The following is a 17,057-nucleotide window of genomic DNA, read 5'->3' as shown; positions in this document are numbered from 1 at the left end:
TTTAAGTGAAGACCTAATTGTCAAAGTAATCATTAGTTTTATTAGAAACCTCCTGTGTCAAGTTTATCTTTTTGATGATGAGTAGATTTCAAAGATTTAGATCTTAAATTCACACAATTTGATTTCATCACGGCAAGAAAAATGTGTGGCTAACCGTAAGGTATCCCACTGGACATCAGTTCCTTCACCCCTTTGACTGTACTACAAAAAGATTATACTGTATATTAAATGTTTATATATTGGAATACAATAACCATATAAACCAAATACTGCAGCTCAGTTTTTCTCAACCCTGGTCCTTGGGGCACACTATCCAGCCCAGTGGCATAACAACATGCTGAGAGGCCCCGGTGCAATAAAAAGAATGTGGGCCTCCTTTCCCCCCAATTTTTCCCCCCATCCACCGCCCACCCACGAGCGTGCACACAGTCTTTGGAGGGAAGTGCGACTTGTCACCAAGGACTTTTGCAGGGCCTCCAATTTTAATATTGTGACATCTATATCGAACATTAAAAATACCACAAAAATCTTCCAATACATTATATTCTGTTATACAACTTTTACATCTGTTTGAACATGTGCGAAAGGCTCACTATGGCACTAGAAAAACAATAAAGTAATTTGCCATAGATTTGAATCCCACTAACTGCGCTTCATAACAAAAAGAATTTGTAGCTCTTATCACTCATTAGAAGCTTATCTGCGCGTCGCGCTCAGCGAAGTCATTTACGACGCTCTTATAGGTCCAAAGTAGCATTTGTCAGAAAAGCACCTGTTTCCTTGTTTATTGTATATGGTCCAGAACGCCTGAGCCAATTGCGATATTAGCTTTTTGCAATTGCCTTCAAATTCATCCCGAGGCTGCGTAGGCGGCATCGCACCGGATGTCGATATTTACGCCACTGATCCAGCCTGTTTGCCATGTCTCCCTATTCCAACGCAGCTGAGGATCGTTATCAGGCTTTTCCAGGGCTTGCTGATGAGCTGTCATTGGAATCAGCTGTGTTGGAATAGGATGGAAAACAGGCTGGATAGTGTGCCCTGAGGACCAGGGTTGGGAAAGACTGCTGTAACTAATCATCAATTCATCCATTTTCAACTTCTTAGGCCCTGTTCACACGTAAGCAAAGCCGGCTTCGTTCCTCAAAATAATCTCGTACACACAGAAACGTTTCAAGACATGCGTGTGTCCAAAAGAAGACGCTGAGGAAGTTTAACGGCTGTAATGTATATGTCAAGTCTGGGGTGGAGTTTAATGGAAAGCGTAGAAGAAGAATCAGCAAAGAAGACGAACCATTCATCCATCCATTTTCTTAACCGCCTGTCCTCACAAGGGTCGCGGGGGGCGCTGGAGCCTATTCCAGCTGGCTTCGGGCAGTAGGCGGGGTACACCCTGAACTGGTTGCCAGCCAATCACAGGGCACACAGAGGAACAACCACCCACACTCACAATCACACCTATGGACAATTTGGAGTGTTCAGTTAATCTGCCATGTATGTCTTTGGAATGTGGGAGTACCCGGAGAAAACCCACGCAAGCACGGGGAGAACATGCAAACTCCACCCAGGAAGGCCGAAGCCCGGACTCGATCACACGTCCTTTGCACTGGGAGGCGGACGTGCTAACCAGTCAGCCACCATGCCGCCGAAGACGGACCACTGATCTGAATATATGACTGGATAGCTGATAGGCCAAAACTTTTAAAGCCGCGAGGCCGCCATATTGCTCCTCCCAAGAAACGTTTCTCTGCATACAACCCTATTCATTTACAGTATCGAAATTGCAGAACATTTGAAACGGCATGGTTTATGATGTTTTAAATTTGTTAAACATAAACAAAGAGGACTTCAGACATTTTACAACTTGCCTTAAATACATGTATAAATTATATGCTTCATGGTGTTTACTGGAGGAAACTTGTAAAAAAAAAATGATTAAAGAATTATAACTGTAATTCAACAAAAGATGACTCTGCCAAAAATAATATTGGGGTCTAAGGAACTGAGCGATAAAAGAAAAAGGGGGTCTTCAAAGCAGTACATACCGTCCACATGTTATTTATTTATTTTTTATTTGTTAAAGACCTCCGGCCCTATACAAAGAGCCTACGAGCTGTATATGTCTAATCTGTACGTATACGTATAGTTTATACCAGTGGTTCTCAACCATGGTCCTCGAGTACCCCTATCCAGCCTGTTTTCCATGTCTCCCACAAAACAACACGTGTTTCAAATGATCAGCTAATCTGCATGAAGCCTGATAATGACCTTCAGTTGTGTTGGCTGGGGAGACATGGAAAACAAGCTGGATAGGGGTACTCGAGGACCGGGGCTGAGAAACAGTGGTTTATACAGTAGTCTGTTCGCAAAATGGGAGGAGTAAGATGGCCGCCCTGTCACTTCAACGGCTTGCACGGGCGTGTATCGGCTATCCAGTAATATATACAGATCAGTGAGACAAACACAGGAGAAGTGACAATGGCGGGTGATTCAAGTACAACAACATCACGCAAAATATTTTACTGCGCAAAATGACTACGACGCGGCTATCCGCCATTGTTGACAGTCTGGCGGTTTGCGCGCAGTCACGTGAGAATTGGAGCATTTGTCATAAAAATAGGACAATGCGTCGCCATCGAGCTGCGACTACTACGCATATAGTGTCGAGGCGCGTTTTGAAATCTTTCCACTCTAGAGCCTGGTTTCAAAAGTGATCGGTTTCAAGCTCCGAAACGGCGCCGCCGTGTTGACGAACTGCCCAAACGGTAAGAAACTCCTTAGTTTGGAGTTATGGGGCATCCCAGCTGACTTTGGACGAGAGGCAGGGGACACCATAACTTGTTTTTCTCTGTTTAATATCCTATTATCTCCTTGTCCAAACAGCCTTTCAATGCCACAAGGATAAACGCAGCCAACATTGAGAATCGAGTACGAGAGCTCAATAAGGTAGCAGACAATTCAGAGAAGCCCAAGCAAGGATTTTGGGAAGAGTTTGAGGTATGTTGCCTTAAAGGTGCATTGTGCAGTTTAAAACGGTAATATTAAAGCTTTTTCTACATCATGCATGCTCCACCAATGCCCAGATGAGTATGAAGAGCCCTGACTGCACCTATCAGCTTTAATGTTCCCTTTATAGTAGAGTGTGCTGACCCGCACATTCCACAGTTTCTTTGGGGAGGGGAGGGGAGGGGTTGAGTTTTCCTTACCTCATTTGTCATGTCTTCGGTTGTCAGCTGTGGCTGTCGCTTTAAGATCGTGCACATACTCGCATGCGCACCATGAGCGAGCCTGACACAGATGCTGCAGTTAAGCTTTGGGCCAGAGGTGGCAGCCGTGAGTAAAAAAAAAGTGACAAACTGCACAAAGATTCTTTAAAACTATAGACTTATAGTGATTAACATTTCATGATAAAAAATTACCCCATTGGCATTAAATGGCCAGGAATGAAGATGAAGATGTCAGAGTTTGACTTGTAACATTATTATTTCATTCATGTTGCAGATTGTTCGATAGGTGACTTGAGCTAGGCCGTTGTGTCGCTGTTATTAGTCCTTGCTTGGTGCCTTTCCATCTGTCTGCATTCTGGCATACTTATCCAGTAGAAACCAGTAAAGGCCATCAGGTCACACATTCTCACATGGGCAAGGCTGAGCCTGGACAGTACAGTACAGAGACTATTTTGAATAGATCAGTTCCTCTTCCGCGTACTACAGGTGTGTACTCGATCTTTCTGGCATCCAGTAAATAGTTCAACTGAGAACATGCAGGTGATATTGGTACGTGTGTACGCTCCCAATTGTGACAATTCTAAATTCTTTAGGGATTTGTTCTCCCAATTCCCAGATATAAACAGCCATAGTCTGATTTTGAGAGGTGATCTGAGTACCGTCCTGTGCCCTCAGCGTGACCGATCAAGGACGACCCCTGGCACATGAACTAAATCAGCGGAGTCCATTTTAGCTTTTCTTCAGGCGTACGGTGTGACTGACGCATGAACGTATTTGCATCCACTATCTAAACAATTCAGTTTTGTTTTTCATCTGATGTCTTACATCAGGATGGATTATTTTCCGCTGGATAAGAAGCTCCTCCCACACTTGAGTTGTAACAGTTGTGAGAGCATAGTTATTTCAGATCACGGTCCGGTTACAATGTCATTGCGCTTCCCGAATAACGAAATCCCGCAACTATTTTGGCGGCTTGATTCGCGCCTATTATCTGATCAAGGTTTTGTTGATTTACAACTTTCTCCCCTAAGCTACTTCCCATTTTGCAAAGTGTTTATGATGAGGCATTAAAACGAGGCTCACTGCCACCTACAATGTCTCAGGCGATAATCTCGGTTCTTCTTAAAAAAGGAAAGGACCCTCTAAACTGTGAATCATATCGGCTTTGGTTATAAGATTTTGACTAAGGTGCTGGCCAGTAGGTTGGAGTCAATCATACATACAGTGGTGCACCCGGACCAAACGGGTTTTATCACAGGGCGTCAGCTTTTTGGTAATGAACGCAGGTTGTTTAATATTTTCCACTGCTGAGGTCGTACTATCCCTTGACGCCCAAAAAGTGTTCGATTGCGTCAAATACGATTATCTTCTCCTACCCCTAGAGAAGTTGGTTTTGGACCCACTTTTCAAGCTTGGATTAAAGTTCTGTATGCATCACCAGAAGCTTCGGTTCGCGCTAATAAGAGGATTTCTAGTTACTTCAGTATAGAGCGAGGTACCAGACAGGGTTGCGGATTGAGCCCTCTGTTATTCGATCTTGCTGTCGAACCACTGGCAGTTGCACGGGCCTTACAGGTATAGACCTGATCTTATACTTGTCTGACCCTTCGGTTTCCACTCCAAGAGCACTAGGGATGATCTAAAATGTTGGTACATTTTCAGGTTGTAAAATCAATCTCACCAAGAGCTCGCTTCTAAATTTTATTCAATACTACTGGGCGGCAAACATCCATAAATTGGCGTACTGGATGGCAGCATCATATGCGGGTGGTGGCATGATGTGTGTCGAGAGGGAGAAGCACTCCGTCTATCCCGTGTTGTTGTCGTCGTTTGTGTATGCCCCACTGTCACTCAGCAAGAAATACCTTACAAATAATCCCATAGTGAGTGGTTCACTTCGTATATGGCCGCAGTTCAGGACACATTTTAACGGTAGACAAGCCTCACCCTCTCTCGGTCCCTATTGCATCAAAGGCCCTGTTTCCTCCATCGCTCATGGATGCAGCGTTCAATTCATGGGTTAGACTGGGGATAAGACAAGTCATGGATTTATTTAAAGAATTGTTGTTTATGTCTTTCGAACAGCTTCTCTGCCATTGCAGAAATGAAAACGGAAGGCAGGGTGGACTCATGCATTTGATTTCCATTTTCACCTTGTGTGACTTGACTTGACTTGTATGTGTGTGGCCCACGTGTCATATTTTGTCAGTATGACAGTTTTGTCACATTTAATCTTGTACATACATACCACATAATCGGACCGAAAACACAATCTCTCTTACTCTGATCCCCACAGGTACTTCAACAACAAGAGTGTAAGTTGCTGTATCCCCGGAAGGAAGGCATGAAACCAGAAAACAAGAGTAAAAACCGATACAAGAATATCCTCCCCTGTGAGTCGCTGAGCATGCTGCCGTTTCCTGCCTCACTGGCTTCCTGTGGAAAGAAAGAGTGACACAAATAGACAAAGCAGACGAGGCCTCTGATGTGGCTGCGATAACTTGCAGAGAGCATCAGTGAGGTCACAGAGAGCTGTACTGTGAATTAATGATATTTCACATTTTTGTTTCAGTTGACACGACACGCGTTGAAATTCGAGATGCCGATCCAGATGTTCCTGGTTCAGACTACATCAACGCCAACTACATTTGCGTGAGTCTGCTTTAAATAGCATGAGGCAGTAAGTAGAAAATGAAGTCGCATGCATTTCCTACCTGTTACTTTATGCAGCAGCTCATAATCTTGGATATATGCTGCCCCCTATTGGTATGAGGTGTAAACTATGACCTCCAGTAACATTCACACCTTTTTGTCAGCTTAGTTTTGACTTTTTTTTATTTTTATAATTCCATAAATCAAGATCTTTCATTTTCATGCAGGGCTCGCATGAAGACAGGCGCCAGGTGGACGACGGCAAATTCTTCATCGCCACACAAGGGTGCCTACAGAACACGGTTAGTGACTTCTGGAAGATGGTGCATCAAGAGAACACGCACGTCATCGTCATGACCACAAAGGAAATGGAGAGAGGACGGGTAAAGCTGCTTTTTTTTTTTAATTTGCTGTAATAGAAGTTATTTCTTTGTTTATTTCTTTATTGTATTTATTTAATTAAATTATAATATTAAGTCCATTACTGGATGGACTTGAAGTAGCATATGAATGCTCTTTAAATATTTGTATCCGCCATTTAATTGTAAAAAAATTAGCCGCTATAATATTGTATAGTATCGTTCAGCTGTGTCGTTTACGGTGCCTGTTTATTATCAAGTCAGTTCACTTTGTACCTTTTACTACTTTTTGTGTAGAGTATGCGTGTGTGTGCCGAAATAAGGAGGAGGAGACGGTTAACAAGGATAGTATGACAGTTAAGCTGATTGCAAAATCCGCTTAAGTGGATCTAGTTCTTTAGGTTGTCTAATTCCTCCAAACACCCGCCGACCCGACCCCCGCCGCACTGCCCCGCCCCCGTATCACTAACTACTACGTCTTTCTTATTCCTTCGATGTAGAACAAATGTGTCCGTTACTGGCCCGACCTTCACACCACCGTGGAGTTTGGAAGGGTGCTGGTGAGAAACGTGGACGAGCGACCCGCTCAGGACTACATCCTGAGGAAGTTGGAGGTGACCTGTCTGGACCGGGTAGGGAAAGCTCTGCCCTCAATCAGTGCTGACACACTGACCTGAGGTCAGATTATCTAACCCGTTACACAAAATCCTTCAGCACGTGCTTGTATTTATGGAGAGTTTGCCTGCTTGCTCTCAAGGATACAGTAAACAGATGCAAGCAAAGCCTTCAACACATGCAGTAACCATAATCATTTATATTTATAAACCATTGTTTGTAATACTATGAGTTTACATAAAGGTATGAATTAAAATGTCTCCAGTGTGTAAGAAATTCCACAGCAGTCATTTTGACATGATAAAAACGTAAATAGTAGTGTCATCTCCCTATTTCACATGGGTTAAATTCCAAAAACTGCTGTGAAAAGGGAAATGCTGCAAATCCCGGCCCCCACCCCAATGGGAATTAGCCCCCCCCCCCCCCCCCGCCCCCACCCCCCACCCCTGTGCTTTAAAAGACAAAAACACGTGAATAAATAGAAGTACTCTCAATTATTTTAAAGTCGGTGTGCTTACCGTAGACATGCTCAACTTGTGCACTGTGCTGCTCTGTTACGTGCATTTACAGCTCTTGGGAAAGATACAATTCCATAAAAAATGTGGACGCTGCGATAATGTGGGGGATGCCAAAAATAAAAATAGATTAATTCCGATTAGAAATCCACAAGTAGTTTGAGGCGCAAAATAGCAGGGAACATGCAGTTGGCAGGAGTAATGCGTCGACTAAAGAAGGAAGGAACAATTACTATTTGGTGAAGAACTGGATAAAGATGCAAAGATGATGACACGTTTTATAAACACCGTTTTTATAAGCAGTATCTTCGGATATGACTTAGCAGTTCTTGCTGTTACTTGTCGAATTTGATACAGAGACTATATTAGTTAACGTTTGTAAATCAGATTGTGGATTTCCTGCACATTTTGCATATTGTTTGATGAATGCTGAAAGACGGGGGTGGCTCAAATGTGCTTAACTTAAGCTGCTTTGGTTTTGAATTTTTTCCTCACAGAGAGAACCTCTGAAATACATCTGGCACTACCAATACCTGAGTTGGCCAGACCATGGCGTTCCCAACGAGCCCGGGGGAGTTCTTTGGTTTCTTGAGGAGATCAACCGAACCCAGAGGACCATTCCAGAATCTGGACCCATTGTCGTCCACTGCAGGTACCAGCAAGGTGCACAGTTTAGATCATCCGGGGCCAAATGGCGGGCCACATGTCACCACACCCTCGCTCACTGTCCCACGCTGTGAACTGTTTCCTGTGCAAAATTTTCAAGACCTGTGGTCCTTCAGTCAGACACCACATTCTTAACTCATGACCCGGAGATTAAGGTTCACATTGTCTACTTATTTGAGTTATCCGAACAGGCTTAATCAAAGTCTATCCGAGATGCCGAAATCAGCCAAATGTGTTTTTCAGGCTGTGTTCACACAGCTTTTTCACTCATGCATAGTTTGACCTTTCCTTCTTGTTGTTCCCACAGTGCTGGGATTGGGAGGACTGGCACCATTATCGTCATTGACATCCTCATTGATATTATTAACCGCCAAGGTAGGATCACCTTTTTGGGGATTCAAGTGTTCACATTCACAAATCTGTGATACTGGGACAGAATTTCAAAAGGTTTTAGTATTCTTATCACATCCATTAGTCTTAGTGGCTAATCGGATCAGAAATAATGCAAGTGAAGTACAAAGCTCTGGTTTGACAAGATGCCAGTCAGCCAATTTGGAAAAGAGAGAATGCATCCTTTCCATCCAAAAAAAAAGCAGAAGTGCAATTCTTTGACCTGGTTTTCATTAGCATATGCGGGCCATACCTGCTGCGATTATACTGTAACCATCCTCCATCCTAATATTTTCAGGCTAGTGTTACACAATTTCATTTGAAGTACATCAAATATCCTGACTGACCCAGTCATATTGAATAATAATGAGATGAGCGTATTTAGCCCGTTTTTGGGGGTGTTATTTTTAACGAGCTAAAAAGAAGTATGTCATATGTAAAGAAACCATAGAGTTTAAAAGTAATATTTAAACAACAAAAGTAGTAGAAAATGGTTCGATCCACATCAGCCGTCGGCTCCCAGCTCTGCTGTAGCGTACAAGCAGAGCATGCATTGACCGCGCTCCAGCGGTACCTCCCTGTGGCTGTCTAGTCAAGGGAAATTGTAAGTTCCTTACTTTCACCATTTTTGCTGTTCAGTCATGATACTTGTTAGCTGAAGTTGGTTTACTCACCGACTTCCCTTGCAATTATTGGAGCGGGAAGTACCCCCAAACCACGACAGACTAACCCTCCCCGGCTCTTTCTAGCACCCCTAAACGTCTTTATAGTACCCCAAAGCCTCTGATCCTAGAATCGCCTCTGGCCATCCGTCTTTTACGGTTTTTGCTGCGGATCTTTGCTGAATGGCAGTGTTTTATACTACGTATGTGTGCGTTTGTGCCTCAGGCCTTGATTGTGATATTGACATCCCGAAGACCATCCAGAGGGTACGACAGCAGAGGTCCGGCATGGTGCAGACAGAGGCCCAGTACAAGTTCATCTACATGGCCGTGCAGCAGTACATAGACACAGCCCAGAAGAGACTGGACGAAGAGCAGGTACTTGTCAAACACAACATCTGAAAGTTGAAAGTATTCACAACGCCTCAGTGCATGTTATGACAGCTGATTTAGTAGACTCGCCGTGGCGAGTATCCCGGGCAGGTCTCCAAAGTGGTCAAAGTCAAGCTGCATGTTTTGACTTTGCAGAGGAGTAAGCTGAAGGAGAGAGAGTACTCCAACATCAAATATCCTCCGATGACCAATACAAGGTCCAAACTCAACATGGCGTCGTCACGCTCTTCGTCTGTGTAAGTACAACTCGCACCCTTGTATTGAACTGACCTTTGACATATTAGATGTTCGATACCACTTGTTTTCAGACCGATACCAGTACAAGTAATTCACTCGAGTAAAAACTGGTACCAATAACAATGGTAAATATGATACATAAAATTTCAATAGACACAATGACAGATGACTTTCTGACACACGTGATGATTCATCAATGTGTTAAGCGTCGTACCAACTAATAGCAAGGAGGACTTAGCCGATGTCAGATTTGTTTTTTTGGGTTTTTTTGCCTTAAGTATCGGAATTCTTCATTAATACCCGATACCTGGAAATAAAGCTGTTTTTGGCCTAGTTACCAATACCTGATATTGGTGCTTGCCCATCCGCTCTTGAAAGTAGTACATGTGAAAATTACATACAGATAGTTGTTACTAAACTGGACATTGATTTGGACCTGCACTTAGATATCTTCATAGCGACATATTGTCCCTCTGTGTCATTGTAGAATGACAAATGATGATTCTTCAAGTGTGTACGAGAACATCAACTTTAAAAGCCCACAGACGTCGTTCAGCAGTAACACCAGGAGATAAAACCAGTGCTTGTGGACCTCCACATGTTGCTGCGAGCCTCTCTGTGAGTATTGTTTGTGATTTTGGCCTGTATAAAATTACATCTGCATGGTCTTTATGAAAGCCGGCTCCATTTACTCGGGCTCTTTAATCGTTAACATTCAAACGGGAAAATTATTTCTTTTCAGTGCTCTCTAAATCATGTTGTCAATTTTTGTCAACCTTTTGGGGCGAGTGACTTTAGTGTCAAACGCCAACGCAAGCAATATTCGTCAAGTCTCAAAATTACTTTTAAGGCTTTAATACGTTTGTGGAACAGTTTTGCTAACCAATTACTTAATTTGAGGAGCAATTTTCTCATTTTGATGCAATTTTTTTTTGCAGGTTAATCCCAGAGACCTGAAGCAAAGGTTTTATTAAACAATAAAAAAATATATATATATATATATAATGAATAGCAGCAAAGTGTATTGAATGGGTTGGCTGTATGGTCTTTTGTCAAAGCTAAATTGATTAAAAAATTTAAGATTTGTTGAGGAGACGTCAAAAGTCAAAATCATACTTTGCAGTACTTGTGAAAACAGACAAATAACATCATGACTTTGAAGCTGATAGGCTGACGTACGTCGTAATATAATGTAATTCATTTCCAGTTTCAATCCGCTTTTACATTGGAATATTTATTTATTTATTTATTTAAGATCATCTACGGACGACCTGGCCACATTGAAAAAAATCAACAATTTCATACTTTTTTGGTGTAAAGTTGAGGCATTGAATGTACAATTTTAAGTCTGAAATGTGCAATTGTGCACGATCGTACAGTAAGTGAAGCAGCACAGACCTGCAAACACTATACAGCTAGCGTCGACGTTCTGCCATGCATTAAAGAATTCAAATTTAACAACAAACGACCAAACAAATCAATAATTATTATTCACCAAATATAATGCTGAGAACAACGCGAAAGCGAGAAGAAACAAAAGAAAATAAACTGTATGCTTATCATTTTTAGGGATTGTGTCAAAAAAAATATGATCCGTCTTCACCTCATTAAGGACGTCGGCCTCGCGTCTTCCGAATTCGAAGAGACAGCGGCCTTGAACACCACTTGTCTGTCTTGTCTGTTCACTTCAGTGTCAGCAGAGGCCTCATCTGCTGCCCAAAATCCCTCCAGTGGGGGAGTGCGGGAGTGCGAGAGTGCACCCTGCCTGTAGCGAGCGGACCCTCTCAAGCGGGACCTCTGCTTCTGGAGATAAATCTCCAAGAACAAGGAGGACTTGTCACACGTTGCGCCCCGCCCGGCCCTCGAGCTCTTTCCGACTGACTCTGCTGCTGCCTCCGAAGCCTTTCCCTCTCTTAATCAATGAAAAAGTGCCTTGTTGTTCAATCAAGCTGTTACATCTCTGCTCTTACTTGGAAGATGAGTATTCAACCAGGGTCCGTGCGCTCGCCAACATATAGGGTTCGAGTGAAGAAAAGGTCAAGGTCAATAGACATCCTAACTGAGGCTGCTACTGCTTTTGTGTCATCTCAAGACAAGAAAAGGGGCACCCCCTGTCGTCTGCGCACTGCGCTTTTTTTTTTAGCATCTGTTCTTGTATTGTTTCTTCTCATTATTGTATCCCGCCAAAATGTATTTTGTGATCGTTCATCTTCAGGTTTTGTGTGTAAACAGCCAGAGTTTTATTTGGAAGTGGCTCACTATGTTTTTATCAGCACTTAATATCTCTGCATGGGCCAAAAATGGTACCTGACAAAATAGAAGCTTATGTATTTTAATGTACTGTAATTTACAATGGGCTGTTATCGCCACACTCAATAGGGAAGAATGTATAAATGCGGAAAATACTGAAAGTTGTAATTGTGAATATAGAGTCTAAATATGATATATTTTTAAAATGAAAGTGTAATATTACTGCAGGAAAACATTGTACTTGACTAATAAATACATATTACAAGAAAAAAGTAATAGGAATAAAATGAATAATAATAGTAATATTACATGAAAAAAAATATGTCACATGAAAATAAGTCCTAATATGAGAAAAAGTCACAATTTCATTCCTTTCAAGTACTGTACTGTAATATTATGAGATGAACATTGTAATATGATTAAAAATCATTTAGCAAAATTGAAATTATATTATATGAAAATAAATGTAAAATAATATAATATGAGAAACAATATGCATTGCAATAAAGTTTTTGCATAATGAAAAAACCATTGTGCCAGTATAATAGTGTGTGAAAAGTCAGTCATATAATAATATGAAAATGTCATAATTTCATAAAAATTTATTTGTAATTTGAATGGGGGAAAATTTCAATATAAAAAAAATTCTTAATAGGACAAGAAAAGTTGTTTGTGAGAATAAAAGCATAATATTACGAGAATAAAGTTGTAGTATTACCAGAAAAAAAAATTTTTTAGTCATAATAAAATTATTTGACAAATTTGGAAAATATATGTAATTTTACAATAATGAAGTTCGAGAAGGAAGCTGAAATATCCATTTAAATGTATACCTGCGGTAAATGAGCAGTGGTGAGGATCTGGTCAAGACTTTCAGGAGAAGTGTGTGGTTTAAAAACAAACAACTTTTTGTCATATAAAGTAGAATATGAAATTGATCTTTTGTAAATACATCCCACTCTGGCCCCATTTTATGCCTGCATTTTTTTTTACTTTCATTATTATGTTAAAACTTCTCACGGCTTGACAAAGTAATCCAATCAGAGACGGTTGAGACAGAAGGCGTGACCGAGGGGTCATGTCAGTCATTTGTGGCCGCATGGTACAGCTGTGCAGGGATGCCCAGCATTCCATACATTCCTTCAAACCGGCTACATTTCGTTTTTTACAGCACTTCCCTCATGCTAGCATTGTAGCAACCATGGCTAACATCGGCTTGCTTACAAACGTGCACGTCTCGGGCATGCTTATGTCATTAAGGGTTGTGGCTTTTGATAAGAGATTCAAGGGCGGGGGCAGGAAGGAGTGAACTGAGGCTATGTAGTAGTACATGCACCTCTCCCTTTTCTTGTGCATTTGACCATTTTGGGGGATTTTGGTGTGGTCCTGCTCTAATGAAATAATATTCAATAATCGTCATGAAGAAGGGATGAGAAGATTCCTGAATGAGAAGTAGCCATCTCTGGACTTTGTTTGACTCGCCGTCCTTGTTTAATCCTCATGTCTGATGTGCGTCAACATCTGCCCTATCGAGAGTCTCGCAAGGAGACGAGGGGAAAAGGATGGCGATTACGGCGCACCAGATGGCTATCTGCCCGAGATTGAAGAATAGATTTGTCTCCAAAAAGTAATTTAGACCACGGCCATAATCCAGGCTTGATGATAGCTGGGCGCGCAAAGGCCACGTCACTGACGCGATAAGGAAGGCCATCCGTGCTGTGAGATATTTTTAGCCGCTGGTCAAAAAAAAAGTGTAACAATGTTAGTGGAACGTGACCCGGGAAAGAGAAAATCCAAACTTTCAAGAACTGCAATTTGGATCACAACCAAATGACACACTGACAACTTTACCTGCTCAGCAGAGAGCTCCGCATTTTTTGTGTGTATTTAATATAGTATAAATTAAGTAGAAAGAATGTTTAATCCACAAGTCCGATATGTTTATTTTCACTGTGACAGTTTGTGTCTAGTGCTGATACACGTCAAGGGTCGAATTGACTGAAATCTCAAATAGCAGCTGCTAAATTGCGTGTCCATGCTCACAGATGATTGCGGGCATTTTTGGTCGGTGACCGCCCTATTTGCAGTTTTTGTTTTAGGTAGCTGTAACGGTTTTCACCTTGGAAAACTGTGAGAGCACTGGGTGCAAAATGAAGTTTGAAATGATGGAGTTGGAAGTTGCAAACAAGCCAATGATATTTTGCCACGTTTGTGATCACCCCTTTTGAATCATACACAGCTTGCACATTCAAAGAATCAGTGCGCTTTTAATTGTGCTTTTATAAACTCCCAGTCTGAGAGGGCAAATGTTTGTAATATCGTCACTGTCACGTTTCAAAAATATTTTTTTCACAATGAAAATATTTGAAAATGGCTTGTGCTCCTTTGACAATGCAATAGTAATGGTTCAACAAACATGCCTTTTTTCCCCTTAAAGTGATGGTTTCAGAGATGTGAGAATTCTGCCTGATGCTAGTGGCATGGGCGAGTCATATTTTGCTTGATTAAATTATTCCTGAGTGTGTGAATTGGACGTCCTAACTATTGTCTGTAACATTTGGTTTAAAACTTGTGAAAATCTGCTCCGCAGAGGTCAATTATCCAAGTGTGCTGAAATGACCCTGACTCAAGGGAAAGGATTTTTGTCCGTTTAGTGAATCAGGCTTCATACGTGTGCGGAAGAAGTCTCAAATCTAGGAAGAAGAAAAAAAGTCTAAACCATGTGACCCGAGGTTCAGTCCCATGAGGCTGTTGTGACAGAGAGCCTTATATTAAAAATGATCACGTTGCTTTGTGTGTTCTGCATTCACAGTCACCTTGTCTTGTTTCAATACTTTTGAAATGTTGTTTTCTACGTTTCCTACCTTTTTGCCATTGTTTCCCCTCCTTTCCTCTCGAAACTGTGCTTTGTTTTCCCTGACGTCATTGGGAAATGGTTCGTTTTCTTCCTGTACTTATGAACTTTGTCACACCGTGGATCATTTTTGACTTATTTCATTTTTCTTCCACTTTGCCTCTTACTTTACAATATGTTGTAACATCAATACTTGAAAGTATCAAACTGCTGAATCTTGGCCATTTTGTTTGTTTTGTTTTCAAAGGTTAAATGTTTTTGATTTGATTGTGTTTGTTTGAAATTGTGTTATTATTCATGTTGAGTTTCCTCTGGTTGTATTTCGAGCCAGTGTACAAGGAGCTTTGCAGTTCTGCGTGTCCTCTCACTGTGTATTTACTTGAAGATATTTCTTTTGGTTCTTTGTTCCTCTTGTATGTCTGAGGTGAGTCCTGTGTGGTGTTTTTGCACTGGCTTCTTCTCAGATGCCTTCTCGCTGTACAAGCCGCGACCCGTGGATGCAAAAAGTTGCCATTAGTGGTAACAATCTGGTTTGTTACAATAAACCTTCTGTATGTTATCCTGACTCTGGCTTTGTGATCGGTGAAATCTTGACATGTTTCAAAGGGACGTTCGGTGATCCCTAGCGCCATCTAGCGGTCAAAGAATAGCATTAGAAGCAGGCAGGAGCGCGCGCACTACGGTGACTCAGAGAGACCACATTTCCCAAGCCTACCACCAATACTTATTTTGCGTGAGCAAACGAGCATCCCGGCGAGTGACGACGAATTGGCAGCCCTTGTGAAGCCCGGCGAGCGACGCCGAAAGACTGAATTAGCCGGAGCAGCTAACAAGGGCGGCTAGAGGGAGTTGGTCGGAGCTACAGGCTGGAGTGGCTAACAAGAGCGGCTAGTGAGAGGAGCTAGTAAAACAATATATGTATAGTAAAAGCTAGCGGGAGCAGAGAAGTACTTTTAGGTTCATAAAATATTATGGTATTTTAAACTATCAAATGCCATAATACAATATCCTCAACGGAAACATACCTGGGTTGTTATTTACATTTGCAGTGTCGTAATACTCTTCATATCCTTACTCACTCTTCTGCATTCAATGAAACGCCAGCCACCGAAGACGATACTTACATGTTGTGCTACACTTGTATTAGCTCAACTTGGAAAATCTCAAACGAAGCATATGGCTCTTTGTCATATTATGTCATTCACTGTAAAAAAAATAATACATATATATTATTTAATACCACCAGTGCCACCCACCGCTGTCTGTGGATAGCGCGAGGGACCAATGAGACACCAGAATAAATAAATAAATGTAAAACAATCGAAACTAGCACTCTGGTGTCGATCCGATACCGATAATCACGTTCGTATCGATTCTATCAATACTTGGATCCATCTGCACAGCCCTAGAGCAAAACAGAATTTGTCTGAATTCTATTTGTATGTTGTTGAAATGTCCAAAAAATATGCATTGCTATTTTGTCATGTTAACCAAAAATGAACAAAATTCTTGCATTTGCATCATCTATTTATAGGCTGTCAATCCATCATTGACTCTGTTCGTCCTTGTGCCACGCAGTATTTGTTCATGTGAAACTATTTCTGAATCATTTTGTCATCTTATCTGCAGTTAAGCTCACTCCCCACTGGACCATTCAGGAAGTTTTGTTTTTATTACCGTCCCCTTGTGACTTTATAAAATCTTATCAGCTGCCTGTCATCATGATGGGCTTTACAGAAAACCCCTTTTTGCTTCATGAAGGAACTGGTTATAACTACTTCCTCACAAGGACAAGGCCTTTGTTTGTGTTTAGTCAAGAGTCCAAGGTTCATTTTGGGAGGGTCTTATAGTTAATGACTGTTTCACGATCAGAAGTTTTCCATCATCATATCACGTTGCCAGTCACGTCTTGCTCTGTTGGCCAGTTGCTACTGTGACCTTTAGAAGGAATGCCATGACCAAATGGGACCCTTTGACCCCGAAAGACCACCAAATTTGACCTCTGCAAAGTCTCGTTGTTGAGTCATGTCAGTGTACATAACTGAAACCACATTCGTACTGGCTAAGAAACATTTTCTATTTTGACTCATTTATCCATTCATAGTAATGTAAATTATAGAATCAAAAATATTACCGGCAACATATAAACCTCATCGCATTTTTTTTATGTGTCTGACCCACAAGGGTTTTAAAAGAGGTCGTTGTCATTGGTGTAATGTCAAATAGGAAAATAAATC

General features: G+C 41.5%; 1 protein-coding gene across 7 annotated transcripts in view; it reads left to right on the top strand.

The window, feature by feature from the left end:
• ptpn11b (protein tyrosine phosphatase non-receptor type 11b) overlaps positions 1-15,379 on the top strand; it is a 38,657-nt gene extending 23,278 nt beyond the window's left edge. For 6 of the 7 annotated variants that reach the window (XM_086068463.1, XM_086068465.1, XM_086068462.1 and 3 more), the window contains 11 exons: positions 2,884-2,997; positions 5,524-5,620; positions 5,800-5,879; positions 6,107-6,262; positions 6,739-6,870; positions 7,866-8,020; positions 8,342-8,409; positions 9,313-9,464; positions 9,615-9,715; positions 10,204-10,334; positions 11,286-15,379. In XM_086068463.1, coding sequence (XP_085924589.1) covers positions 2,884-2,997; positions 5,524-5,620; positions 5,800-5,879; positions 6,107-6,262; positions 6,739-6,870; positions 7,866-8,020; positions 8,342-8,409; positions 9,313-9,464; positions 9,615-9,715; positions 10,204-10,291 — 1,143 coding nt within the window. In that variant the 3' untranslated portion in view covers positions 10,292-10,334; positions 11,286-15,379. The remainder of the gene's footprint in view (positions 1-2,883; positions 2,998-5,523; positions 5,621-5,799; positions 5,880-6,106; positions 6,263-6,738; positions 6,871-7,865; positions 8,021-8,341; positions 8,410-9,312; positions 9,465-9,614; positions 9,716-10,203; positions 10,335-11,285) is intronic. The other variant, XM_086068461.1, reaches the window with a different exon arrangement.
• Positions 15,380-17,057: the final 1,678 nt, after the last annotated feature.

This window comes from Leptonotus elevatus, chromosome 2 (genome assembly GCF_054856555.1).
Source record: "Leptonotus elevatus isolate MCC_2025b chromosome 2, RoL_Lele_1.0, whole genome shotgun sequence".
In the NCBI taxonomy this organism is placed as follows: domain Eukaryota; kingdom Metazoa; phylum Chordata; class Actinopteri; order Syngnathiformes; family Syngnathidae; genus Leptonotus; species Leptonotus elevatus.
Note: the sequence above shows the minus strand (reverse complement) of the source record. Positions and strands in the feature narration are given on the sequence as shown.